This window comes from Saccopteryx bilineata, chromosome 3, assembly GCF_036850765.1.
Source record: "Saccopteryx bilineata isolate mSacBil1 chromosome 3, mSacBil1_pri_phased_curated, whole genome shotgun sequence".
In the NCBI taxonomy this organism is placed as follows: domain Eukaryota; kingdom Metazoa; phylum Chordata; class Mammalia; order Chiroptera; family Emballonuridae; genus Saccopteryx; species Saccopteryx bilineata.
Window position 1 is genome coordinate 249,007,036 of NC_089492.1, and position 26,570 is coordinate 249,033,605.

A 26,570-nucleotide genomic window follows, 5' to 3' on the forward strand; every position below is an offset into this window, starting at 1 on the left:
CAGAGCATCGCCCCCTGGTGGGCGTGCCGGGTGGATCCCGGTCGGGCGCATGCGGGGAGTCTGACTGTCTCTCCCGTTTCCAGCTTCAGAAAAATACAAAAAAAAAAAAAGTAAGCTTACAGCTGTTCATATGGAAAATAACACAATAATTAATAATACAAGAATAAACTGTGTTTCGTGCAATTACAACTATAAATCTACTTTTGCCATACCCTGTATAATGAACATTTTCCCCAGTCCATAGCTTACCTTTACATATTTATTTATTTATTTTATTTAGAGAGGGAAGAAGATGGGAGGGAGGAGAGAGGGGGAAAAAGAGAAGAATCAACACAGTGTTCCACTTAGTTGTGCCACTGATTGCTTCACGTATGTGCCCTGACCAGGAATCAAACCAGCCACTGCACTGGGGATTAAGCTGGCAATTCCACAAGTAAGCTGGTGACCTTGAGATCAGTGACCTTGGGATGGAACTGGCAACCCTGGCACTCCTGGATGACACTCTATCCATGTGATACCAACCAGGGCTTACCTTTTCATTTTTCTTTTTTTTTTTTCTTCTTTTTTTTTACAGAGACAGAGAGTCAGAGAGAGGGATAGATAGGGACAGACAGACAGGAAGGGAGAGAGATGAGAAGCATCAATTATCACTTTTTCGTTGCGACACCTTAGTTGTTCATTGATTGCATTCTCATATATGCCTTGACCGTGGGCCTTCAGCAGACCGAGTAACCCCTTGCTTGAGCTAGCAACCTTGGGTCCAAGCTGGTGAGCTTTGCTCAAACCAGATGAGCCTGCGCTCAAGCTGGCAACCTCGGGGTCTCGAACGTGGGTCTTCTGCACAGTCTGAAGCTCTATCCACTGCGCCACCGCCTAGTCAGGCTTACCTTTTCACTTTTAATGTTTTTCAGGTGTGCTTGAGTTTAATTTTTGGAATTCTAATTTATTTTTCTTTTATGATGGATACACCTTTTTTTTTTTCCCCCTAAAGCTGGAAACAGGGAGACAGACAGACTCCCGCATGCGCCTGACTGGGATCCACCCGGCACGCCCACCAGGGGCGACGCTCTGCCCAACAAGGGGCAATGCTCTGCCCCTCCGGGGCGTCGCTCTGCCGCGACCAGAGCCACTCTAGCGCCTGGGACAGAGGCCAAGGAGCCATCCCCAGCACCCGGGCCATCTTTGCTCCAATGGAGCCTTGGCTGCGGGAGGGGAAGAGAGAGACAGAGAGGAAGGAGGGGGGGGTGGAGAAGCAAATGGGCACTTCTCCTATGTGCCCTGGCCAGGAATCGAACCCGGGTACCCCGCACGCCAGGCCGACGCTCTACCGCTGAGCCAACCGGCTAGGGCGATGGGTACACTTTTTGTGTCCCAAGAAAACTGTCTACAGGTCACAAATATTTTCTCCTGTTTTCTTCTGAAGTTTTTATGGTTTTAACTTTTATATTTAGAACTGTGGTTCAATTCAGTTTAATTTTCACATATAATATTAAGCCTACACGAATGTACTGAAAGTGTTAATAAGTGTTTCTGGGTAATTGGTTTCTGAGAATTTTTTTTAACTTAAGCGATATTCCTTATCTATATTTCCTATTTTTAAAAAACAAACATTAATTCTTTATTCTCTATTTCTCTCTGTTTTTTCTCTCTCAGATGAATAAATAATAACAATAATACATATTTTTCATGTATCTGTCCTAAAGTAAAACCCAGAGTCAAGTATTCAATTTAAATTACCTGCTGGTAATGGGGGAAATTTTGCAGAGCCTTGAACAGTAGACAGGTGACCTCTGACAACAGACGAACAGGCATTCCCCTGGCCAGGCCCTGGTGTGTTAAGTTGAGGGCACAGGCACTGGCTGTGAACTGCACTGGCAAATCCAATGGATGGTTCCTCATTCCTATAGCTATAAACTGAAGACGAACTTGATTTTAGTGGCTTATAACAAAATTATCATTCTTTTTTTTTTTGGTGTTTTTTTTGTTTGTTTGTTTTTTTGTATTTTTCTGAAGCTGGAAACGGGGAGAGACAGTCAGACAGACTCCCGCATGCACCCGACCGGGATCCACCCGGCACGCCCACCAGGGGCGAGAAGCTCTGCCCACCAGGGGGCATCGCTCTGCCGCGACCAGAGCCACTCTAGCGCCTGGGGCAGAGGCCAAGGAGCCATCCCCAGCGCCCGGGCCATCTTTGCTCCAGTGGAGCCTTGGCTACGGGAGGGGAAGCGAGAGACAGAGAGGAAGGGGGGGGGTGGAGAAGCAAATGGGCGCTTCTCCTATGTGCCCTGGCCATCGAACCCGGGTCCCCCGCTCGCCAGGCCGATGCTCTACCGCTGAGCCAACCGGCCAGGGCCCATTATCATTCTTTATATTGTCTTGTCCCTGTGTCAGTTGGCAAAAATATTTTCTTATTGGGAAAGAAAGGAACAGACTTTTCCCTATCCTCAACATTTATATTTAGAACACCAGCAATACCTTCTAATCCAAATGCAGCCGTGAACTAGCTGCATGACTTTAGGTAAGTCACTTCCTTTCTCTGGACCACCATCTCCTAATCTGTAATTTCATAATCATTTACTGAGCTTCACTCCACGTAAAATATTGTGATAAGCACTACAGGGGACACAAACATGTATCACTTATATCCAGTTCTTTAGCATAAAACCTTGTGAAGGAAATAAGGTATATAAACAAACAACATTGTGAAAGATGCCAAAACATGAAAGCGGGGAAAAAAACCCACCATGGAGAGGTGGAGGAGGGTACAGGGGGCATTAATGGTGATGGACGGAAACTGGACTTGGGGTGGTAAACACACAATACGGTGTACAGAGATGATGCATTGCAGAATTGTGTACCTGAAACTTGTATAATTTTGTTAACCAGTGTCACCCAATAAATTCAATAAAAAACGGAAAAAGTCACCATAAAAGAGGAATGAAGTGCCATCTAAGGTAGTTATGAAAAGAGTAATTATTTCTGGTATGCAATCAAAGGGCTTAGTTCTGAGAACACATTTAGGCAAGGGTCTCAAATAGGATATGGAGAGAAGCAGATGAAGGTGGGGATGGAATGAAGAGGAGCTTCGTAGGGAAGGGAAATGTGACAGGGAAAACACAAGGTAGACAAAGGAATGGAATGCACTCACACAGAAGAAATCTGAATCTGAAAGAATCTGAAAAGTAAAATGTAGCATTAGAACAGTAACTAAACAACAGATTGTGGAAGACTTAGAACATAAATGTAAAATTAAGGTGTTGCAACACACCTAGATCACACCTGCTCTAACATTCAGGGACAATATGGTCTGTTTTGTCTCTCAAATAGTGATAATCATCCCTACCCACCTCAGAGATAGGTCTTCTGATACTCACATAAACCATGACCTTAAAAGACCAGAACCCCTCAGTTTGACAGCTGCATGAACTCATGGAGCCTAGAGGCAGACCTGACATACACTTACTTTTACTATGGAAAATGACTTTTTCTATATTGCTAAACTACTGTTAGGATTTCCCTGGATTACCATCATTTGCAATTTAAGTATGGAGAAACCAAAAGAAACAAGACTTTCAAAAATTACAGATTCTTAGATAAGAAAAAAGGACTTTTAGAAGATCTAATTCAATCTCATTACAGATGGAAAACAAAAGTCCAGTTTGTTCTTTATAAAATATTGCTTTTAATTAAACCTAACCTCCCATGGTACATAAATAAGTCATATTTTTAAGAAACTGCAAAGAATTACAGTAATAAAAACAAGGTGATTTTAAGACTCTTCATCTTCATATTTTATTTAATTTTAAATAATTATGGTTTTCTTCCCCAAACCACTTAATACTTACATTTAAAATAAATAAACCCTTCCATAAGCCAAAGCAAGGTCTGGCCCTATCAATACTGGTAATTTTACTTCAGTCATAAAATACTTTAAATGGGAGATTTAGCCACCTTCAATTACTGTTATTTTGTTCTGTTCTTACTGGGGATATTGTTATTGTTCTCTTTCCAGAAAACCAGATGTTCGCTTTTAAAAAATAAATAAATAAGAAATAATGTTTAGGGCAAAGTGAATTCATATTTATAGATAAGTCAGTCTTGTTTTAGGTGAAATACAGTGTGTCCGTAAAGTCATGGTGCACTTTTGACCAGTCACAGAAAAGCAACAAAAGATAATAGAAATGTGAAATCTGCACCAAATAAAAGGAAAACTCTCCCAGTTTCATACCTATTCAGTACAGTTTGATGTGGGCTCACGCACAGATTTTTTAGGACTCCTTAGATAGCTATCCCGTATAACCTCTACAGACTCGTCACTGACTGATGGCCTACCAGAACAGGGTTTCTCCACCGAACTGCTGGTTTCCTTCAACTGCTTATCCCACCAAGTAATGTTATTCCTATGTGGTGGCGCTTTGTTATAAACGCGCCGATATTCACATTGCATGGATTCTAATTTAGCAAGCCACAGAACACACTGAACTTTCCTCTGTACTGCCCACATCTCAAGTGGCATGGCTGTGGGCTGCTCCGCTGTATACACGGTGTTACATCATCATCTGCGCATGCGCACATGCTGCCACATCATCCTACAGAAACTGGGAGGGTTTTCCTTTTATTTGGTGCAGATTTCACATTTCTATCGTCTTTTGTTGCTTTCCTGTGACCAATCAAAAGTGTACCATGACTTTACGGACACACTGTAGTACAATGGTCCTATTATCCTTTCCTCATATTAATTTTAAAATGCTGGATGATAATTCTAATTAATTCAGATTTTCAAAATAAGAGATGATCCGGCAGTTAAACCTAACACTGTTTTCCTTTCTCTATGAGGGCATTTTGATTCACTATAGAATGAGACATGTAAGTCACCGTATTCAATGAATCTAGTGAACAACTTTAACTGAATCAAGTAAGAAGTAATAATAAAAACTTCCTTTCTGAGGTGTACTTACTTTTAAAAGAGCAGGCATGGTTACCTTCATTGAAAACGTCTCTGTAAAGAGTCTGTAAAGGGCTTCCTTAATAAAACATGACCTGTTCCTGTACTGGCTCAATGCTTCTGATAGCTGAATCATATTGGCTTCTCCAGCAACCTGAAAAACAAAGGTATTACCAATAGGTTTCACTGTTCATCTTCAAGCACAGGCTTTTAGGTGCCACAAATGTTTGAAACAATAAATGTTCAATTAAATTTTCCAGGTGAGCCTGACCAGATGGTAGCTCAGTGAACAGAGCATTGGCCTGAGACTCTGAGGATGCAGGTTCAAAACCCCAAAGTTGCCGTCTTGAGCGCAGGCTCACCAGTTTAAGTGCAGGGTTGCCAGCTTGAGCATGGGATCATAGACATGACCCCAAGGTCACTGGCTTAAACCCAAAGGTTGCAGGCCTGAAGCCTATGGTCACTGGCTTGAGCCCAAAGGTTGCTTCAGCCCAAGTTCACTGGATTAAGCGAGGGGTCACTGGCTCAGCTGAAGCTCCCAATCAAGGCACATATGAGAAAGCTATCAATGAACAACTAAAGTGCCCCAACTATGAATTGATGCTTCTCATCTCTCCCTTCCTGGCTATCCCTCTCTCTAAAAATACCATCTCCTCACAACTATATTACAGTTAAGACCTCAAATGAAAAATGGGTAGCATGTAAATTTTTAAACAACCAATAATCATGACTGCATATGTCTTCTAAATACTCAATAGGATAAATTAGACAATAAAAGACAAAAAGGTCTTTTCCAGTGGTAGTACTATTTTTACTTGTTTATTATTATTTAATATTAATATAATTCTTCTTTGCTATCTGCAGTAAAGTTTTTAAATATATTTTTAGTTAGAAATTAAAAATGGAATGACATTAATAAGAGTACATAGATTTCTGGTGAACATCTCTATAGCATTTGAATTGCTGATTATGTTGTGTGCATGTCACCCAAAGTCAAATCACTTTCTGTTGCCATATGTTTGTCCATTAGTTTCTGTTTTATATTCCACCTATGTATGAAGTAATAATTTCAAAAATCTATATACAGACTTTGGGTCTAGAGCAGCGGTTCTCAACCTGTGGGCCGCGACCCTGGCGGGGGTCGAACGACCAAAACACTCGTTCGACCCCCGCCAGGGTCGCGGCCCACAGGTTGAGAACCTCTGGTCTAGAGGATAATGGTACCCTCCTGATCTAAACCATAAAATCTACAAGTAATATAAATAAAACTAGATAGGACCCAGTTCTCAGAACTTGTGGGTAGTGAAGAAAAAAAAGGGGGGATTGCACAATCTTGAAACACAAGCCCTGGCTGGTTGGCTCAGCATCATCCCAGCATGTGGAAGTCCCAAGTTCAATTCCCGGTCAGGGTACACAGGAGGAGCAACCATCAGCTTCTCCATGCTCCCCGTCCTCCTTCTGTGTGTGTCTCTCTCTTCCCCTCCAGCAGCCATTGATCGAATGGTTCAAGCAAGTTGGCTCCAGGTGCTGAGGACGGCTCCATAGCCTCACCTCAGGCGCTAAAAAGCTCGGTTGCCGCCTGACCAAGTGGTGGCACACTGGATAGACCGTCGGACTCGGATGTGGAGGACCCAGGTTCAAGATCCCGAGGTCACCAGCGTGAGCACGGGCTCATCTGGTTTGAGCAAAAGCTCACCAGCTTGGAACCAAGGTCTCTGGCTTGAGCAAGGGGTTACTCGGTCTGCTGAAGGCCCGCAGTCAAGGCACATATGAGAAAGCAATCAATGAACAACTAAGGTGTCACAATGCACAATGAAAAACTAATGATTGATGCTTCTCATCACTCTCTGTTCCTGTCTGTCCCTATCTGTCCCTCTCTCTGTCTCTGTAAAAGAAAAAAGAAAAAAAAAAAAGAATAATGTTAAAAGCTCGGTTGCCAAGTGGTTCCAGATGGAGCATTGCTGGGTAGGGGCTTACAGGGTGGATCCGGGTAGGGGTACATATGGGAGTCTCTCTCTGCCTCTCCTCTCCTCACTTGAAAAACAACCCCATCTCCACTTCACCATGACTAGTAACATCACCATCCATTGAAGAAATCTCAAAATCACTAAATTGACAGGAGTGTGATTTTTTTTTTTTTTTTTTACAGAGACAGAGAGTCAGAGAGAGGGATAGATAGAAACAGACAGGAACAAAGAGAGATGAGAAGCATCAATCATTAGTTTTTCGTTGTGACACCTTAGTTGTTCATTGATTACTTTCTCATATGTGCCTTGACTGCGGGCCTTCAGCAGACCGAGTAACCCCTTGCTCGAGCCAGCGACCTTGGGTCTAAGCTGGTGAGCTTTGCTCAAGCCAGATGAGCCGCGCTCAAGCTGGTGACCTCGGGGTCTCAAACCTGGGTCTTCCGCATCCCAGTTCGACGCTCTATCCATGTGCCACTGCCTGGTCAGGCAGGAGTGTGATTTTGAGTTAGGAACACATTAAATGCCAATAAATAAAAAGATTCAAACTAATTCCATGTAAGTCTCCTATAAGAAATTATTTTGGCTCTGGCAAGATAGCTTAGTTAGTTAGAGCATCATACCAAAGGTTGTAAAAAAAAAACCAAAACAGGCCCTGGCCGGTTGGCTCAGCGGTAGAGCGGCAGCCTGGCGTGCGGGGGACCCGGCTTCGATTCCCGGCCAGGGCACACAGGAGAGGCGCCCATTTGCTTCTCCATCCCCCACCCCCACTCCTTCCTCTCTCTCTCTACCCCTCCCGCAGCCGAGGCTCCATTGGAGCAAAGATGGCCTGGGCGCTGGGGATGGCTCCTTGGCCTCTGCCCCGAGCGCTGGAGTGGCTCTGGTCGTGGCAGAGCGATGCCCCGGAGGGGCAGAGCATTGCCCCCTGGTGGGCAGAGCGTAGCCCCTGGTGGGCGTGCCGGGTGGATCCTGGTGGGGCGCATGCGGGAGTCTGTCTGGCTGTCTCTCCCCATTTCCAGCTTCAGAAAAATACAAAAAAAAAAAAAAAAGGGCACTTAGGCCCTGGCCAGTTGGCTCAGTGGTAGAGCATCGGCCTGGCGTGCAAGAGTCTCGGGTTCGATTTCCGGCTAGGGCACACAGGAGAAGTGCCCATCTGCTTCTCCACCCCTCCCCATCTCCTTCCTCTCTGTCTCTTTCTTCCCCTCCTGCAGCCAAGGCTCCATTGGAGCAAAGCTGGCCCGGGCGCTGAGCATGGCTCTGTGGCCTCTGCCTCAGGCACTAGAATGGCTCTGGTTGAAACAGAGCAACGCTCCAGATGGGCAGAGCATCACCCACTGGTGGGGGTGCCAGGTGGATCCCGGTCGGTCACATGCGGGAGTCTGTCTGACTGCCTCCCCATTTCCAACTTCAGGAAAAAAAAAAAAAATTGGCTCTCAAAAGAAATTTCACCTGACTTGGCGGTGGCGCAGTGGATAGAGCATCGGACTGGAATGTGGAGGACCCAGGTTCAAGACCCCAAGGTAGCCAGGTTGAGCGTGGGCTCATCTGATTTGAGCAAAGCTCACCAGCTTGGACCCAAGGTTGCTGGCTCGAGCAAGGGGTTACTAGGTCTACTGAAGGCCCACGGTCAAGGCACATATGAGAAAGCAATCAATGAACTAAGGTGTCGCAATGAAAAACTAATGATTGATGCTTCTCATCTCTCTCCGTTCCTGTCTGTCTGTCCCTATCTATCCCTCTCTCTTGACTCTCTATCTCTATTAAAAAAAAAGGAAATTTCAATCGTTGTACGGTTGATATTTGGCTCTGTGGACTAATGAGTTTGTCGACCACTGCTGTAGAGTAAATAATTTAAGAAAGAAATTTTTAAAAAATCCAATCTACACATTTCAGTTAAAAAGACATTCTCTGACCCTGGCCTGCTGGTTCTGTGGACAGAGCACTGGGCCAGCATACTGACATCCCGGGTTCAATCCCTTGTCAGGACACACATGAGAAGCGATCATCTGCTTCTCTTCCCCTCCCTCTACCCTTTCTTTCTCTCTTCCCCTCCCACTGCCAGTGGTTGATTTGAGCATTAGCCCCAAAGATGGTTGGGTAAATCTTGATCAGGGCACATGTGGGAGTCTAAAAAAAAAGAAAGTCCTTCCTATATACCAACAAATGAGAAGAAAACTATTTTAAACTGAACTAAATAGTCTCAATTAGTATTTTGGGATATGAAAAAATACCTTCAACAAAAAGATGAAGGGTTCATTATAGTTAAGGAAAAAGACAAAATCATATTAAATATAAAAACTAAGTTAAAAGGTACTCAAGAAAGATTTAAATAAAAATTTACTAAGGAGAAGAAATACAAGAAAACAAACAAGGGGCCTGACCTGTGGTGGCGCAATGTATAAAGTGTCGACCTGCAATGCTGAGGTCACTGGTTCAAAACCCTAAGCTTGCCTGGCCAAGGCACATATGAGAAGCAACAACTACAAATGGATGTTTCCTGCTCCCCCCCCCCCCGTCTTCTCCCCTCTTTCTAAAAATTCAGTTAAAAAAATATTTTTTTAAAAAATGAATGAAAACAAACAAAATTTTTTAAGTAAATAAAAAAAATATAAAGCCCTGGCCAGTTGGCTCAGTGGTAGAGCTTCAACCCAGTGTGTGGAAGTGTCAAGTTCAATCTCAGTCAGGGCACACAGGAGAAGAGACCATCTGCTTCTCCACCCTTCCTCCTCCCCTTTCTCTGTCTCTCTCTCTCTCTCACCTCCTCTCTCCCCCTCCCATAGTCATGACTCAGAATGGTTCAAGCAAGTTGGCCCCAGGCCCTGAGGATGGCTCCATGGCCTCACCTCAGGCACTAAAATAGCTCGATTGCTGAGCAATGCCCCAGATGGGCAGAGCATTGCCCCAGAGAGGGCTTGCCACGTGGACCCCAGTCAGGATGCATGTGGGAGTCTGTCTCTCTGCCTCCCCACCTCCTATATAATAATAATAAAAAATATATATAAGATTGAGTGTTGAGCCTGACCAAGTGGTGGCGCAGTGGATCGTGTCAGACTGGGACATGGAGAACCCAGGTTCAAAATGCAAGGTCGCCTGACCAGGCGGTGGCGCAGTGGATAGAGTGGTGACAGACTGGGATGCCGAGGACCCAGGTTCGAGACCCCGAGGTCGCCAGCTTGAGCATGGGCTCATCTGGTTTGAGCAAAAGCTCACCAGCTTGGACCCAAGGTCACTGGCTCAAGCAAAGAGTTATCTGGCCTGCTGAAGGCCTGCGGTCAAGGCACATATGAGAAAGCAATCAATGAACAACTAAGGTGTTGCAATGCGCAACGAAAAACTAATGATTGATGCTTTTCATCTCTCCGTTCCTGTCTGTCTGTCCGTCCCTGTCTATCCCTCTCTGACTCTGTCTCTGAAAAAAAAAAAAAATCACCATTACGGTGGAACCAGTGGGGGAGGGGGGTTAGGAAAAAAAAAAAAAGAAAACCCAAGGTCGATGGCTTGAGCGCAGGTTCACCAGCTTGTGTGCAAGGTTGCTGGCTTCATAGCATGGGATCATAGACATGACCCTGTGGTCTCTGGCTCGAGCCCAAAGGTTGCTGGCTTGAGTCCAAGGTCACTGGCTTGAGCAAGGGGTCACTGGCACAGCTGGAGCCCCCAAATCAAGGCACATATAAGAAAGCAATCAATGAACAACTAAGGTACCGCAACAAAAAACTGATGCTTCTCATCTCTCTCCATCACTTGCTTAAAAAAAAATCTAAAATAAACTATACTTACATGGATACCAGAGAAGTTTACATAAAAAAAAACTTCCCATTTTCTGTTGTTGTACCTGCTTCAGTAGTCAGTATCTTTACACTCATAATCCTTCCATAGAATAAATATTCCACCACTTGTCCTACATTATTGTATATAACAAGAGTTTAAGTGCTAAAATCTATTTTTTATCACTATGGTCTTTTTCTTTTTTAATTAAGTGATAGCTGAGAGGCAGGGAAGCAGAGACAAACTCCCACATGCGCCCCTGACCAGATTCACCCAGCAAGCCCCCTACAGGGCAATGCTCTTCCCCATTTGGGACCACTGCTCCATTGCTCAGCAACAGAGCTATTTCAGCTCCTGAGGCGAGGCCATGGAGCCATCCTCAGCACTTGGGGCCAAACCACTTGAACCTTTCAAGCAATGGCTTCAGGAGGGGAAGTAAGAGAGAGAGAGAGAGAGAAGAGGGAGGGGTAGAGAAGCTGATGGTTGCTTCTTCTGTATGCCCTGACCAGGAATCGAACCCAGGACTTCCACATGCTGGCTGACGCTCTACCAATGAGCCAACTAGTCAGGGCCTCACTGTGGTCTTTTGATCACTGTGATTAAATGCTATTAATCTTAAACAGGTCTAGATGTACACTCCTGATAAACAATTCTGTACTGCGCATATTCAATCTGAAAGTTCAAATTACCTCTCTATTTTAAGCATAATGATGTTACTGATGGCTTCTGCCTTCATTACAGATGCCAGAAAATAAAAAGGACTGTAAAATACAATTGCTGTTTTAAAATTAAAGGAATAAAATGTAAAACAACTAATGACTCCAAATCACTTTACTTATTCATCCTAGGAAGAATCATATGAGGTATAATCATAAAGAAGGGGTTCTTTTTAAGCAGTGGTTATTTTTTGTTTTTGTTTTTTTCTTTTTTGACAGAGACGGAGAGAGAGTCAGAGAGAGGGACAGATAGGGACAGACAAGAAGACAGAGGTGAGAAGTATCAATTCTTCATTGTGGCATCTTAGTTGTTCATTGATTGCTTTCTCCTATGTGCCTTAACTGGGAAGCTACAGCAGAGCAAGTGACCCCTTGCTCAAGCCAGCAACCCTGAGCTTCAATCCAGCGACCTTTGGGCTCAAGTCAGCAACCATGGGGTCATACCTATGATCCCACGCTCAAGCCAGATGAGCCTGCACTCAAGCCGGCGATCAGGGTACTCCACGTCCCAGTCCAATGTTCTATCCACTGCGCCACTGCCTGGTCAGGCTAAGCAGTGGTTCTAAACCTTGGCTGCACATTATATGTAATTAATGGGTGCTTTTAAAATCTTGATGCCTACGCCAAATCCCAATCCAATTAACCAGAATCTCTGGGGGATGGGACATAAGTATCAGTATATTTTAAAGCTTTCATAGTGATTAAAATGTACAGTTGAGAACCACTGTTTTAAAAACTATTCTAAGCATAAATATTTAAATATATGCTGCTTTAAAAATAGCACTATGATAGGGGGAGGGGAGATGAGGTGAAAGGGAGGACAGGATTAGGTGTAGTGAAAGGTGGTGAAGGAGGGTATAGGGGGAATAAAAGAAAAAAAATAGCGCCATGACAGACTATAACCCTATTCCAGTATTATTCAAAACATGTTTAAGGTTCTTTTCTTTTCTTTTCTTTTTTTGTACTTTTCCGAAGCCGGAAACGGGGAGAGACAGTCAGACAGACTCCCGCATGCGGCCGACCAGGATCCACCCGGCACGCCCACCAGGGGCGACGCTCTGCCCACCAGGGGGCGATGTTCTGCGGGGGGGGGGGGGGGGATCGCCCCTCCGCGACCAGAGCCACTCCAGCGACCAGGCCATCCCAGCTCCAATGGAGCCCCAGCTGCAGGAGGGGAAGAGAGAGACAGAGAGGAAGGAGGGGTTGGGGGTGAAGAAGCAAATGGGCGCCTCTCCTGTGTGCCCCCGCCGGGAATCAAACCCGGGTCCCCTGCACGCCAGGCCGACGTTCCACCGCTGAGCCAACCGGCCAGGGCCAAGGTTCTTTTCAAATTGCTTTGTGTCGTATCTTCACCAAAAACAGTGTCAACCATACCGATCACCTGCCTTATTAATTCTATTTAGCTGTTAATAGAGGTGAAGGACACAATTTTAGAGTCACAAAGGCTTGCGTACAAATCCTAGCTATACCATTTAATAGATCTATGACTGTGGATAAGTAGCTTAAGCTCCCTGAATTTCTATTCTCTCAACTGTAAAATGGGAAGATTTAAAAAGAGAACAGCCTGACCTGGCAGTGGCGCAGTGGATATAGTGTCAGACTGGGATGCTGAGGACCCAGGTTTGAGACCTCAAGGTCGCCAGCTTGAGCGCGGGCTCATCTGGTTTGAGCAAAAGCTCACCAGCTTGGACCCAAGGTTGCTGGCTTGAGCAAGGGGTTGCTCTGTCTGCTGAAGGCACATATGAGAAAGCTATCAATGAACAACTCAAGTGTCACAACCAAAAACTAATGATTGATGCTTCTCATCTCTCTCCGTTCCTGTCTGTCTGTCCCTATCTGTCCCTCTCTCTGACTCTCTGTGTCTGTAAAAAAAAAAAAAAGAAAACAATGTGCACATATGATGTCTGGCAGATAGGAAATGATGTATAAATGACAGCATTGTCATTATGAAACTAAACTAGAGGCCAGGACTGTACCTTGTTTTAAGACTACATTTCTACAACTTACCACATAGTAGCTATACAATAACTCATTGTTAAGCTTCTTAAGGATTTTTTTTATCTGTCTCTGTAACCCCAATATCTAGATTCATATATATAACAGCAGCCTAATAATGTTCTGAACAAATGAAATAAACTTATTTTGGATAAGCACTAACCCGTAAGTCTTGCTTTGTAGTAAAGAACTCGGAATAACCAGCATCTGTAGCCAATAGTCCCACAAATTGCATCTCAGGCCGCTGCTGTATAAATAGTTCTACAGCTCTATCAGTGATGCAGCTGCCTCCCGAAATATCCAGTGACACAACATTAGGTAGAATATCCTTCTGCTGTAGCAAATGAAAAGCTAGATCTGATTTGAGTTGCCTGTGATCAGAAATATCAAGGTGAAGCAGATATTTAAGTTCTCTAATGACTGCAAGAATTTGTGGTTTGGTCATGGTCAGGCATTTCAGATAATGCATTGTGAGAGATTTGAGTCGATCCTTACAGGTAAGGAGTGCAGAGATGTCAGTGACCAGAGTATTGGAAATATCCAAGCTTTCCAGTTTTGGTAACTGAGAAACACTAGCCAGGTCTTCACTATGAAAACAAACACTGAAAACACTTAAAACACGAAGACCAGTGAGCTGACCAACGAGCAGGAGTCCTGAATCTTGAGGAATGCTTGTTGAGTCCAAAAAGAGATTCCGGAGGTTTTGCTGGATCCAGCTATTGCTGCAGAGTCCCCGTATGATGTCTGGGACTGGGAGGTCCGTGTGCAGTGCAGTAGCATCCAGTCCAATGAGTTTGTGATGGCAGAAAGCTTTAATGAATGCAGTTGTAGAGATTTTAGCTCTTTTAATATTGATCAGCTTCAGTTTCATTTGGCTACCTCGGAAAATGCTTGCTGTTCTGTCAGTCAGCTTGCCTAAAAAAGGACCAGAACCAGTTTGTAATAACTAAATCTCATACCTTTTCCAGAAGGCCTACGGCCAATAAACTATGACAGGTGCTAATAATATAACAATAACTATATTTACTGCTTACTCTGTGCCAAACATTGTTCGAAACCCTTTACTCAAATTATATCACTTATTCTTTGCAACAATACTATAAAAAAGACTATTACTATTAACCATCTTATAAGCTGAGCAAACTAAAGCTTAAAGACATTAAGTATGTAACTTGTTCGAGGCCCAAATATGTGGCAGAATCAAGAATCAAAGTCAGTGGGACTCCAGAACCCAGTTTTATCCATTATCAACCTTGTTCACAGAAAAAAGACAAAATAAAATAGTAAGTACAAAATATATAGTATGCAGATAACTCTATTAATGATTACTTTAAACCAAATTAGTGGATAGCCTTAGAAAAGTTCTCAGTGTCTCATTTTTCTCATCTATAAAATAAGTGGGTTGTACTAGATTTCACTTAGAAAAGTTTTACTAAGCATATTCTACGTGTGAGACGGCACACAAGGTAATTAGAATTCAGTTTAGGAATGCACATAAATAAATTATAAATAGTGTATTATATGCAGTAGTGATTCATCCCAGGTGTTGAATTAGTACAAATGAGATTAACTTGGGGTAAAGTTTTGAGGACTAAATATCACTTTGCCAGGGGGAAGGTGAAGGGTGGAAGAACATGTTAAAGACACAGAGGCACAGCCTGACCAGGCGATGGCACAATGGATAGAGCATCAGACTGGGATGCAGAGGACCCAGGTTCGAAAATCCAAGGTCGCCAGCTTGAGTGAGGGCTCATCTGGTTTGAGCAAGGCTCACCAGCTTGAGCCCAAGGTCCCTGGCTTAAGCAAGGGGTCACTCAGTGTGCCGTAGCGCTCCCCAGTCAAGGCACATATGAGAAAGCAATCTATGAACAACTATGGTGTCGCAATAAAGAATTTAGGCTTGCCTGACCTGTGGTGATGCAGTGGATAAAGCATCGACCTGGAAATGCTGAGGTCGCTGGTTCGAAACCCTGGGCTTGCCTGGTCAAGGCACATATGGGAGTTGATGCTTCCAGCTCCTCCCCCACTTCTCTCTCTCTGTCTCTCCTCTCTCTCTCTCTCTCTCTCTCTCTCTCTCTTTCTTTCTCTCTCTCTCTCCCTCTCCTCTCTAAAATGAAAAAAAAAAAAAAGCACTTGTTGTTAGACTCAGCCTGACCAGGCGGTGGCGCAGTGGATAGAGCGTTGGACTGGGTTGCTGAGGACCCAGGTTCGAGACCCCGAGGTCACCAGATTGAGCACGGGCTCATCTGGTTTGAGCAGAGCTCACCAGCTTGGACCCAAGGTCGCTGGCTCGAACAAGGGGTTACTCGGTCTGCTGAACACCTGCAGTCAAGGCACATATAAGAAAGCAATCAATGAACAACTAAGGTGTTGCAATGAGCAATGAAAAACTAATGATTGATGTTTCTCATCTCTCCGTTCCTGTCTGTCTGTCCCTCTCTCTGACTCTCTATCTCTGTAAAAAAAAAAAAAAAAAAAAAAAAAAAAAAAAAAAAAAAGAATTTAGGCTTCCCACCTGACCAGGCAGTGGCGCAGTGGATAGAGCGTTGGACTGGGATGTGGAAGACTCAGATTCAAGACCCCGGGGTCCCCAGCTTGAGTGTGGGCTCATCTGGTGTGACTAAAAAGCTCACCAGCTTGGATCCAAAGTCGCTGGCTTTAGCAAGGGGTTACTCCGTCTGCTGAAGGCCCACGGTCAAGGCACATATGAGAAAGCAATCAATGAACAACTAAGGTGTTGCAACAAAAAACTGATGATTGATGCTTCTCATCTCTCTTTGTTCCTGTCTGTCCCTATCTATCCCTCTCTCTGACTCTCGCTCAGTCTCTGAAAAAATAAAATAAATAAATATTTAAAAGAATTTAGGCTTCCCATTTCTCACCCTTCCTGTCTGTCTGTCCCTCTCTCTAACTCTCTTTGTCTCTGCCACAAAAACAATAACAAAAAGACACAGAGGCATAGAACAGGAGATTATTCAGAACAGTAAATTGGCACTGCTAGAAACAGTGTCCGATGGAAGGCATAACTGGGAATCAGAGTAGAGAGTAAAAGGTAGACAGGGCCTACACACAAAGCTGGAAAATTCACACTTTAGAAACACTGCAGCCTGACCAGGCGGTGGCGCAGTGGATAGAGCATCAGACTGGGATGCCAAGGACCCAGATTCGAGACCCCGAGGTCGCCAGCTTGAGCGTGGGCTCTTCTGGCTTAAGCAAAGCTCACTAGCTTGGACCCAAGGTCGCTGGCTTGAGCAAGGGGTTACTCGGTCTGCTGAAGGCCCACGGTCAAGGCACATATGAGAAAGCAATCAATGAACAACTAAGGTGTCGCAACAAAAAACTAATGATTCATGCTTCTCATCTCTCTCCATTCCTGTGTCTGTCCCTATTTATCCCTCTCTCTGATTCTGTCTCTGAAAAAAGAAAGAGAGAGAGAAAGAAAGAAAGAATTTTAAGCAGAAAAGTTAGTGGTCATAATTATATTTTTAGAAAAACCAATTATGTGACAGAGGTAAAGGAATTACAATGGTGGTTGATGGGAGTGAGATGGAGCAAGAGGTTACTAATCATTTTTATCATGAGAGATGAAAATTTAAACTAAGGCTTACAGAATATGGTAGCTAAATGGACTAGGGAGAAAAACTGAGGAAAAAGCTATCTAAGCCAATTCCCAGGTTCCCAGTTTGAAGTAGGCTGTGCTACTAAGACAGGAGAAAGGAAGCCCCTCTACTTCAGGCTTTGCAGAGGAACTGAGCACATTCATTCATACATTTATTCAACAAATATGGAGTGCTCACTATATATAAAGTGCTATGCTACATGCCTGGAACGGTGAATGAGATAGACATGGCTCCTGCCCGTCATGAAGCTTCTTTACATCCTAGAGGGAAAATACAGACACAAGAGAATACAGAACAAGCAGAATACTACTAATACTAAAAACACAGCAAGTGTTCCAAAGGAAACAAACAAGAATATAATACACGGATAGGGTAATGGAAGACGAGAATCTTCTGTCACTCTGTAGTTTGATGAGGTAACATTTAAGCTGAAACCTAAAAGATGTGAAAGGCAAAGGTTGCTGAATTTCCAGTTAGAGGGAGACACTCAAGTCCTGGCATGGAAAAACAACTTGGCTTTTCCTGTGAAATGTTCGAGAAATGTATTGAAAATCCTTGCTAATACAAGAAGACAAAGAAATGGTAATGAAAGATACACAGATTGGGGAGGACACAAAACTGTGTTTAAAATTATATAATTGCTGCCTGACCAGGCAGTGGCGCAGTGGATAGAGCATCGGACTGGGATGCAGAGGACCCAGGTTCGAGACCCCGAGTTCGCCAGCTTGAGTGCGGGCTCATCTGGTTTGAGCAAAAGCTCACCAGCTTGAACCCAAGGTCGCTGGCTCCAGCAAGGGGTTACTTGGTCTGCTGAAGGCCCACGGTCAAGGCACATATGAGAAAGCAATCAATGAACAACTAAGGTGTTGCAACGTGCAATGAAAAACTAATGATTGATGCTTCTCATCTCTCTCCGTTCCTGTTTGTCTGTCCCTGTCTATCCCTCTCTCTGACTCACTCTCTGTCTCTGTAATAAATAAATAAATAAATAAATTTAAAAAATTATATAATTGCTTATGTAGAAAATCTGAGAGAACCTCAAAAACAACTCTTGGAACTAATAAGCAGTTGTTGGGCAAATTAGTTTGTAAAATGTGATTTTTATGTTTGCTTACTCTTGTTAAAAATGGCCACTGCCATGTGAATGGTGCTGCCAGGTGAAACTGTTAATTACCTTCCTGCTTCGGAAGGGGCTTTGTTAAGCTAATGTTGCTGGAGGAGGGGTTTCGTGCCAAAAAGTTTGTGAGGAAGAAGGAAAAAGGAAGCCAAGATGGCAGGGTGCTGAAGGTGAAGCCAGCTTGTGCAGAGATGGGAAGGGAGAAGGTATGCAGATGGGGAACCAGAGGTGACTGAGCTGGTGGGGGCGTTTGATTCTAGGAAAACTCAGATGTGTCAGTAGCTTTGTGAGCTCTGAAGGAGTGGGTTTTGGAGCCCTGTATGTTTTTACTCGCTTGCAGGGTGCAAGACTAGAATAAAGGAATGGCCCACCAGTTTTCGGCTCTGCAGTTTCTTTACCTTCTGTCTGAATCTAATGGGAACCTGCACATGCACAGCAACGATGGCCCTGACAACTGGACATACAGCAGTCTACCAAGGTTGCAGGATACAAGGTTACTATACAAAAGTCAACTGTGTTCCCATATACAAACAAATAAAAGTAGAATTTGAAATTAAAACATAACACCACTTGTATTAGTGTGGGAAACAGGCTGCAAGCTGACAAAGTCCTTGCTGCCCATCCCCCCACCTCACTTGCTTAAGTTGCTAGAGGCTGTGGGAGACTGTAAACCAGTGGTAGTCAGCCTGGCCCCTACTGCGTTCCAGCTTTCATGGTGGGCGGGAGCGGAGCAACCAAAGTATAAACAAAAAGATAGATTTAACTATAGTAAGTTGTTTTATAAAGATTTATTCTGCCAAACTTAGCAAAAATCCAACATAAAGTACTTGGTAAGTAATTATTATTATATGCTTTAACTTGCTGTAACTCTGCTTTATAAATTTTATAAAGTAAAGTTACTTTCCTACTTTATAAATCACCATTACTGTGGAACTGGTGGGTAGTTAGAAAATTTTACTACTAAGAGATACAAAAGTGGGTGGTAGATTATAAAAAGGTTGACTACCCCTGCTGTAAACTGACAAAATAGCCTTGCAATTTAAAGCTTAAATTGCTAAAGGCGCTGACCTATGGTGGCACAGTGGATAAAGTATCAACCAGCAGACCTGGAATGCTGAGGTCCCTGGTTCGAAATTCTGAGCTTGCCTGATTAAGGCACATGTAGGAGTTGATACTTCCTGCTCCTCCTCCTTTCTCTCTTTCTCTCTTTCTCCTGTCTCTCTAAAAAGTGAATAAATAAAATCTAAAAAAAAAAAAATTGCTAAAGGCAACCTCTGATTGTTTGATTAAATTGGTAAAGGTGGCCCTGGCCGTTGGCTCAGTAGTAGAGCGTCAGCCTGGCGTGCAGAAGTCCCGGGTTCGATTCCCGGCCAGGGCACACAGGAGAAGCGCCCATCTGCTTCTCCACCCATCCCCCTCTCCTTCCTCTCTGTCTCTCTCTTCCCCTCCCGCAGCGAGGCTCCATTGGAGCAAAGATGGCCTAGGCGCTGGGGATGGCTCCTTGGCCTCTGCCCCAGGCGCTAGAGTGACTCTGGTCGCAACAGAGCATGCCCCAGAGCGTCAGAGCATCGCCCACTGGTGGGCAGAGCGTCACCCCCTGGTGGGCATGCCGGGTGGATCCCGGTAGGGTGCATGAGGGGGGTCGGGCGTATGCGGGAGTCTGTCTGACTGTCTCTCCCCATTTCCATATTCAGGAAAAAAAAATGGTAAAGGCAATTTACATGCCCTTCCCCACACCTCCATGTTAGCTGTGACGCTGATGGTTTCTACTCATCCCATCCCCCATGTCCCTAGAAGACACTGGAGGCAGGTTTTTTTTCACCCTTTGTTTTGTGAAGTTAAAATGTTATGAATGGTGGGGGATTTTCTGCACCTGGGAGAATTCTGAGTTTGCCTCAAAAATGTGACTTTGTATCTGAGCTCTCTTTGTTTTGCAAAATAACTTTGCTTTACACTATAAAAACAAAGCTTTTGGGAGTATAGGCCACTCTTATAAATCACCAGTTTACAGGAGGCCTCCTAATCCTATTCTTTTTCTTTCTGTGTTTATTTTCTAATCCTCCACCATTCTCACAAGAGACCTGCATAATTACAAGTGGTGCTGGCTCGTGACATATTGGCACCCCAAAACAGTGAAATTACTTAGGTATAATCTAAGAAAATATGTACAAGAGCTGTATGAGAAAAACTACAAAACTCTGATAAATGAAACAAATTAGAACTAAAAAGTAGATATTCCATGTTCATAGAGAGGAAGACTCAATATTGTCAATCTTACCAGTTTTTCCCAACTTGGTCTAGAGTCAATACAATCCCAATAAATATCCTAGAAAATTATTCTGTGGATATCAAGAAACTGATTCTAGGGCTGTAGGGCCAAGGGCCATTGGCATGGCCATGCAGATTTTCATTGGATTCGGGCAAATGGTAAAGGAACAGTAGAGCTGAAGGATGGTGGGCCATTCCGCTTATTAAAATCTCATAAGGGCGGATGAGCAAACATGCAGGGCTCCCAAGCCCCTCAGCATTCCAGACTCAGCCAGACTCATACGCCCCCACCAGCCTCAGCACTCCCCAGTCAAACAGGCCAGGTGGAATTCAGGGCTCCGAAACCCCAACTCATTGTCTCAGGTTCCACAACCCAGACTCATTCTCCGGAGTCACCCTCTGGACTCCTAAGCCCCCACAAGCCTCAGCAAGGTTCTCTCTCTCTCTCTCTCTTTACTCTTCTGCAAAACAGGAAAACAGGCTGGGGGAAAAAACCCCTTCTCCAGCAAACAATAGCAACAATGGCCCCTTCCAAGCAGGAAGGCAATCTGCAATTTGCAATCTGTTGCCCTCAGAACAAGCACATACAGCCTTCCATAAACTATACATACATGACACTGGACCAATACAAGCAGCAAACCTAAAAAAAAGTTTGTGTAGCCTGACCAGGCAGTGGTGCATTGGATAGAGCGTCAGACTGGGATGCGGAGGACCCAGGTTCGAGACCCTGAGGTCGCCAGCTTGAGCACGGGCTCATCTGGTTTGAGCAAAAAAAGCTCACCAGCTTGGACCTGAGGTCGCTGGCTTGAGCAAGGGGTTACTAGATCTACTGAAGGCCCACAGTCAAGGCACATATGAGAAAGCAATCAATGAACAACTAAGGTGTCGTAACGAAAAACTGATAATTGATGCTTCTCATCTCTCTCCGTTCCTGTCCGTCTATCCCTATCTGTTCCTCTCACTGACTCTCTCGCTGTCTCTGGGAAAAAAAAAAAAAAATGTTTGTTTACCCAACAAGAGCCCTGGCTCAGCAATAGAGGGTCAGCCCCACACAGAAGCGACCATCTGCTTTTCAACCCCTCTATCTCTCTCTTCCCCTCCCACAGCCAAAGCTCAGTCATTTGATTCAAGTGCATGGGCCCCAGTACTGAGGGCGCTGAGGATGGCTGGGTGGAGCCTCTATTTCAGGCAATAAAAATAGCTCAGTTGTGCCTGACCTGTGGTGGCACAGTGGATCAAGTGTTGACCTGGAACACTGAGGTCGCCGGTTCAAAACCCTGAGTTTGCCTGGTCAAGGCACATATGGGAGTTGATGCTTCCTGCTCCTTCCTCCTTCTCTTTCTCTCTCTCTCTTCTATAAAATGAATAAACAAATAAAAAAAATTAAAAAAAAAATAGCTCAGTTGTGCCTGACCAGTCAGGCAGTGGCACAGTGGATAAAGCATTGGCCTGGGATGCAGAGGACCCAGGTTCAAAACCCCAAGGTCGGCCCTGGCCGGTTGGCTCAGCGGTGGAGCGTCAGCCTGGCGTGCCGGGGACCCGGGTTCAATTCCAGGCCAGGGCACATAGGAGAGGCATCCATTTGCTTCTCCACACCCCCCCCTCCTTCCTCTCTGTCTCTCTCTTCCCCTCCCGCAGCCAGGGCTCCATTGGAGCAAGGATGGCCCGGGCGCTGGGGATGGCTCCTTGGCCTCTTCCCCGGGCGCTAGAGTGGCTCTGGTCTCAGCGGAGCGACGCCCCGGAGGGGCAGAGCACCACCCCCTGGTGGGCAGAGGGTGGCCCCTGGTGGGCATGCTGGGTGGATCCCGGTCGGGCGCATGCGGGAGTCTGTCTGACTGTCTCTCCCCGTTTCCAGCTTCGGAAAAATACAACAACAACAAAAAACAGGCCCTGGCCGGTTGGCTCAGCAGTAGAGCGTCGGCCTAGCGTGCGGAGGACCCGGGTTCGATTCCCGGCCAGGGCACACAGGAGAAGCGCCCATTTGCTTCTCCACCCCTCCGCCGCGCCTTCCTCTCTGTGTCTCTCTTCCCCTCCTGCAGCCAAGGCTCCATTGGAGCAAAGATGGCCCGGGCGCTGGGGATGGCTCTGTGGCCTCTGCCTCAGGCGCTAGAGTGGCTCTGGTCGCAACATGGCGACACCCAGGATGGGCACAGCATCGCCCCCTGGTGGGCAGAGCGTCGCCCCATGGTGGGCAGAGCGTCGCCCCATGGTGGGCGTGCCGGGTGGATCCCGGTCGGGCACATGCGGGAGTCTGTCTGACTGTCTCTCCCTGTTTCCAGCTTCTGAAAAATGCAAAAAAAACAAAAACAAAAACAAAAAAACCCCAAGGTCGCCGGCTTGAGTGAGGGCTCAATGGCTTCAGTACGGGGTCACTGGCTTCAGCACATGGTCATAGACGTGACCCCATGGTCGCTGGCTTGAGCCCCAAAGGTCACTGGCTTGAGCAAGGGTTCACTGGCTCAGCTGTAGCCCCCCATCAAGGCACATATGAGAAAGCAATCACTGGACAACTAAAGTGACATGACTACAAGCTGATGCTTATCTCTCTCCCTTCCTGTCTGTCTCCCTCACACATATGCTACAAAAATAAAAATTAAAAAAAAGAATTATGCTACATCTACTCTACCTGTGCTCTACAAATAGAACAACAGTATATCTTTTTACAACATGATTTACTAAATAGTATAAGCCCACTGTTGAGACCTACTGCTCACAAAATAAGATTCCTTTCAAAATATTACTGCGCTCTGACAATGCACCTGGTCACACAAGGGCTCTGATGAAGATACAGTGTTTCCAAGACTGCTAACACACATTCATTTTGCAGCCCATGGATCAAGGAGTAATTTCAATATTATTCTTCTTATTTAAGAAATACATTTTATAAGGCTATTGCTGCCATCGATAAAGATTCCTCTGGTGGATCTGGACAAAGGTAATTGAAAACCTTCTGGAAAGGACTGACCATTAAAACTGACATTAAGAACATTTGTGGCCTGACCTGTGGTGGCGCAGTGAATAAAGTGTCGACCTGGGAACACTGAGGTCGCCAGTTCAAAACCCTGGGCTTGCCTGGTCAAGGTGCATATGAGAGTTGATGCTTTCTGCTCCTCTCCCTTCTCTCTCTCTCTCTCTCTCTCTTTCTCTGTGTTTGTGTGTGTGTGTGTGTGTGTGTGTGTTTCTCTCTCTAAAAAAAAACTGAATAAAGTTAAAAATAAAATAAAAAAATAAAAGAACATTTGTGATGCATGGAAACAGGTCAAAATATCTACACTACCAGGAGTTTGAAAGAAGCTATTTGTAACCATCATGGATGACTTTGAGGGGTTCAAGAGTTCAGTGGAGGAAGCAAGAACAGGTTAGGTAAAAATAACAAAAGAACTAGAATTAGTAATGGAGCTTGAAGGTGTGACTGAATTGCTGCAATCTGATGATAAAACTTTTACGTGTGAGGCGGTGCATCTTATGGATGAGCAAAGAAAGTGGTTTCTTGAGATGAAACCTACCCCTGCTAAAGATGCTGTGAAAACTGTTGAAATAAAAACAAAGGATTTAGAATATTACATAAGTTTAGTTGATGAAGCGCTAGCAGGGTTTGAGAGGACTGACTCCACTTTTGAAAAAACTTCTACTGTGGGTAAAATGCTATCAAACAGCATCACATGCTACAGAGAAATCGTTCTTGAAAGGAAGAGTCAATCAAGGCAATAAACTTCACTGTTGTCTTATTTTTAAAAACTGCCACAGCGACGTAACCCTTAGCAACCACCAACCTGATCAGCCAGCAACCATCAACATGGCGGCAAAGACCCTCCATGAGCAAAGGTTACAACTTACCAAAGGCTCAGATGCCATTTTTAGCAATAAAGCATTTCTAAATCTATTTATTTATTTATTTTAGAGTGAGATAGAGAGACAGAAACATTGATCTGTTCCTGTATGTGCCTTGACCCAGGATCGAACCAGCAGCCTTTGCACAGTTGGATGACGCTCTAACCAACTGAGCAATCTGGCCAGGGCTAAAGGTTTTTGGGTTTTTGGGGTTTTTTTGTATTTTTCTGAAGTTGGAAACGGGAAGGCAGTCAGACAGACTCCCTCATGCGCCCGACCGGGATCCACCCAGCATGCCCACCAGGGGGCGATGCTCTGCCCATCTGGGGCATCGCTCTGTTGCGACCAGAGCCATTCTAGAACCTGAGGCAGAGGCCATGGAGCCATCCTCAGCGCCCGGGTCAACTTTGCTCCAATGGAGCTTCGGCTGCAGGAGGGGAAGAGAGATACAGAGAGGAAGGAGAGGGGGATGGGTGGAGAAGCAGATGGGTGCTTCTCCTGTGTGCCCTGGCCGGGAATCGAACCCGGGACTCCTGCACGCCAGGCCGACGCTCTACCACTGAGCCAACAGGCTAGAGCCTAAAGTTTTTAAAGTTTATAATTTTTTTTTTTAGATATTGTACACTTAATATACTACAGTATAGTGTAAACATAACTTTAATATGCACTGGGGGCCTGACATGTGGTGGCGCAGTGGATAAAGCGTCGACCTGGAAATGCTGAGGTTGCCGGTTCGAAACCCCAGGCTTGCCTGGTCAACGCACATATGGGAGTTGATGCTTCCAGCTCCTCTCCCCTTCTCTCTCTCTGTCTCTCCGCTCTCTCTCTCTCTCTCTCTCTCTCTCTTTCTCTCCCTCTCCTCTCTAAAATGAATAAATAAAAAAATTTTTTTTAAATCCATTAAAAAAAATATGCACTGGGAAACCAAAATATTGGTGTGACTTGCTTTACTGTGTTACTCACTTTGTTGTGGTAGTCTGGAAACAAACCTGCAATATCTTCTCTGAGGTATGCTGTAGTATGAGCCAAAAAAATGACAAGGCAATTGATGCTACAGCATAGATGAACTCTGACAATAGTGCACCGAGTAAAAGAAGCCAGATGCAAAAAGACACATATTTGCATGATTCCATTTTTAATATATTAAATATGCAGAATAGGCAAATTCATGAAGGTAAAAAGTAAATTAGTGGTTGCTTAGGGTTGCAGGCAGGATGGGTAAGGAGATTCTTTTTTGAAGTGATGAAATATTGTGATGATGGCTGTAAAATTGTAATGATGACTGCACAAATCTGTGAATACACTAAAAAAGTCACTGAATTGTAAATTTTAAATGGATGAATTATATGGTATATGAATTACATTCCAATAATTTGTTGGTAAAATTTTTTTTTTGTTAAGGAAACACTATAACATGGCAAATTAAACATAGCCCATTTGAACACCCCACATAATGGGAGGTAAAGGAAAATTATTTAAAGGCTCGTGTTAATCAAAAGAACAAGAGACAAGACTACAGCAACTGCATTTCAGCAGCTAGACAGCAGACAGCTGGTTGTAACTTGACTTAGTTCTCCACTATCTCCACTTGACTAAACCAATCGCAGGACAAGCCTAGGTCAAGCCTAGAAGCAAAACAATTTCCACCAAGGGATCTCAGAGAGACTCTGAGTCTCCACACAGATAAAATTGGAATAATTTATTCATTTCTCACCAAGTTGTTGTAAGAAACAAAATGGGAATTGAATGTGCTTTTCAAATTGTAGAGTCTTATAAAAGTACACGATAGAGTACCTTATCATTACCTTGCCAAGTCATCACCCCAAGGAATCGATCAGCTAATTCCTGAGGGAAACTCCAGTGTTCCGGAAGGCACAGGGTTCCGTCAGATCTTTCAGAACATAATTTCTCCAGATTAGCAATCAGGACATTCAGGCAGGTGTGTACCAAAGAGTAGGGAGATGCTTCCTCCTAGCAAACAAACCCCCAAAAATCTTTTGTTAGAATACAGGTACAAAAAGTCAACATAAAAGTGGTCATGCCGCCTGACCAGGCGGTGGCGCAGTGGATTAGAGCGTTGGACTGGGATGCAGAGGACCCAGGTTCGAGACCCCGAGGTCGCCAGCTTGAGTACAGGCTCATCTGGTTTGAGCAAAAAAAGCCCATCAGCTTGAACCCAAGGTCGCTGGCTCCAGCAAGGAGTTACTCGGTCTGCTGAAGGCCCACGGTCAAGGCACATATGAGAAAGCAATCAATGAACAACTAAGGTGTTGCAACGCGCAATGACAAACTAATGATTGATGCTTCTCATCTCTCTCCGATCCTGTCTGTCTGTACCTGTCTATCCCT

At 44.7% G+C, this 26,570-nt stretch overlaps 1 protein-coding gene across 1 annotated transcript in view; it reads right to left on the bottom strand.

Annotated features, from left to right (window-relative positions):
- The window catches only part of ZYG11A (zyg-11 family member A, cell cycle regulator), a 65,670-nt gene that overhangs the window by 30,301 nt on the left and 8,799 nt on the right, over positions 1-26,570 (bottom strand). The window contains exons 2-5 of the mRNA XM_066269169.1: positions 26,027-26,192; positions 13,549-14,300; positions 4,959-5,099; positions 1,738-1,914 (exon numbers count right to left, since the gene is read on the bottom strand). Of these exons, the coding sequence (XP_066125266.1) occupies positions 1,738-1,914; positions 4,959-5,099; positions 13,549-14,300; positions 26,027-26,192 (1,236 nt within the window). The remainder of the gene's footprint in view (positions 1-1,737; positions 1,915-4,958; positions 5,100-13,548; positions 14,301-26,026; positions 26,193-26,570) is intronic.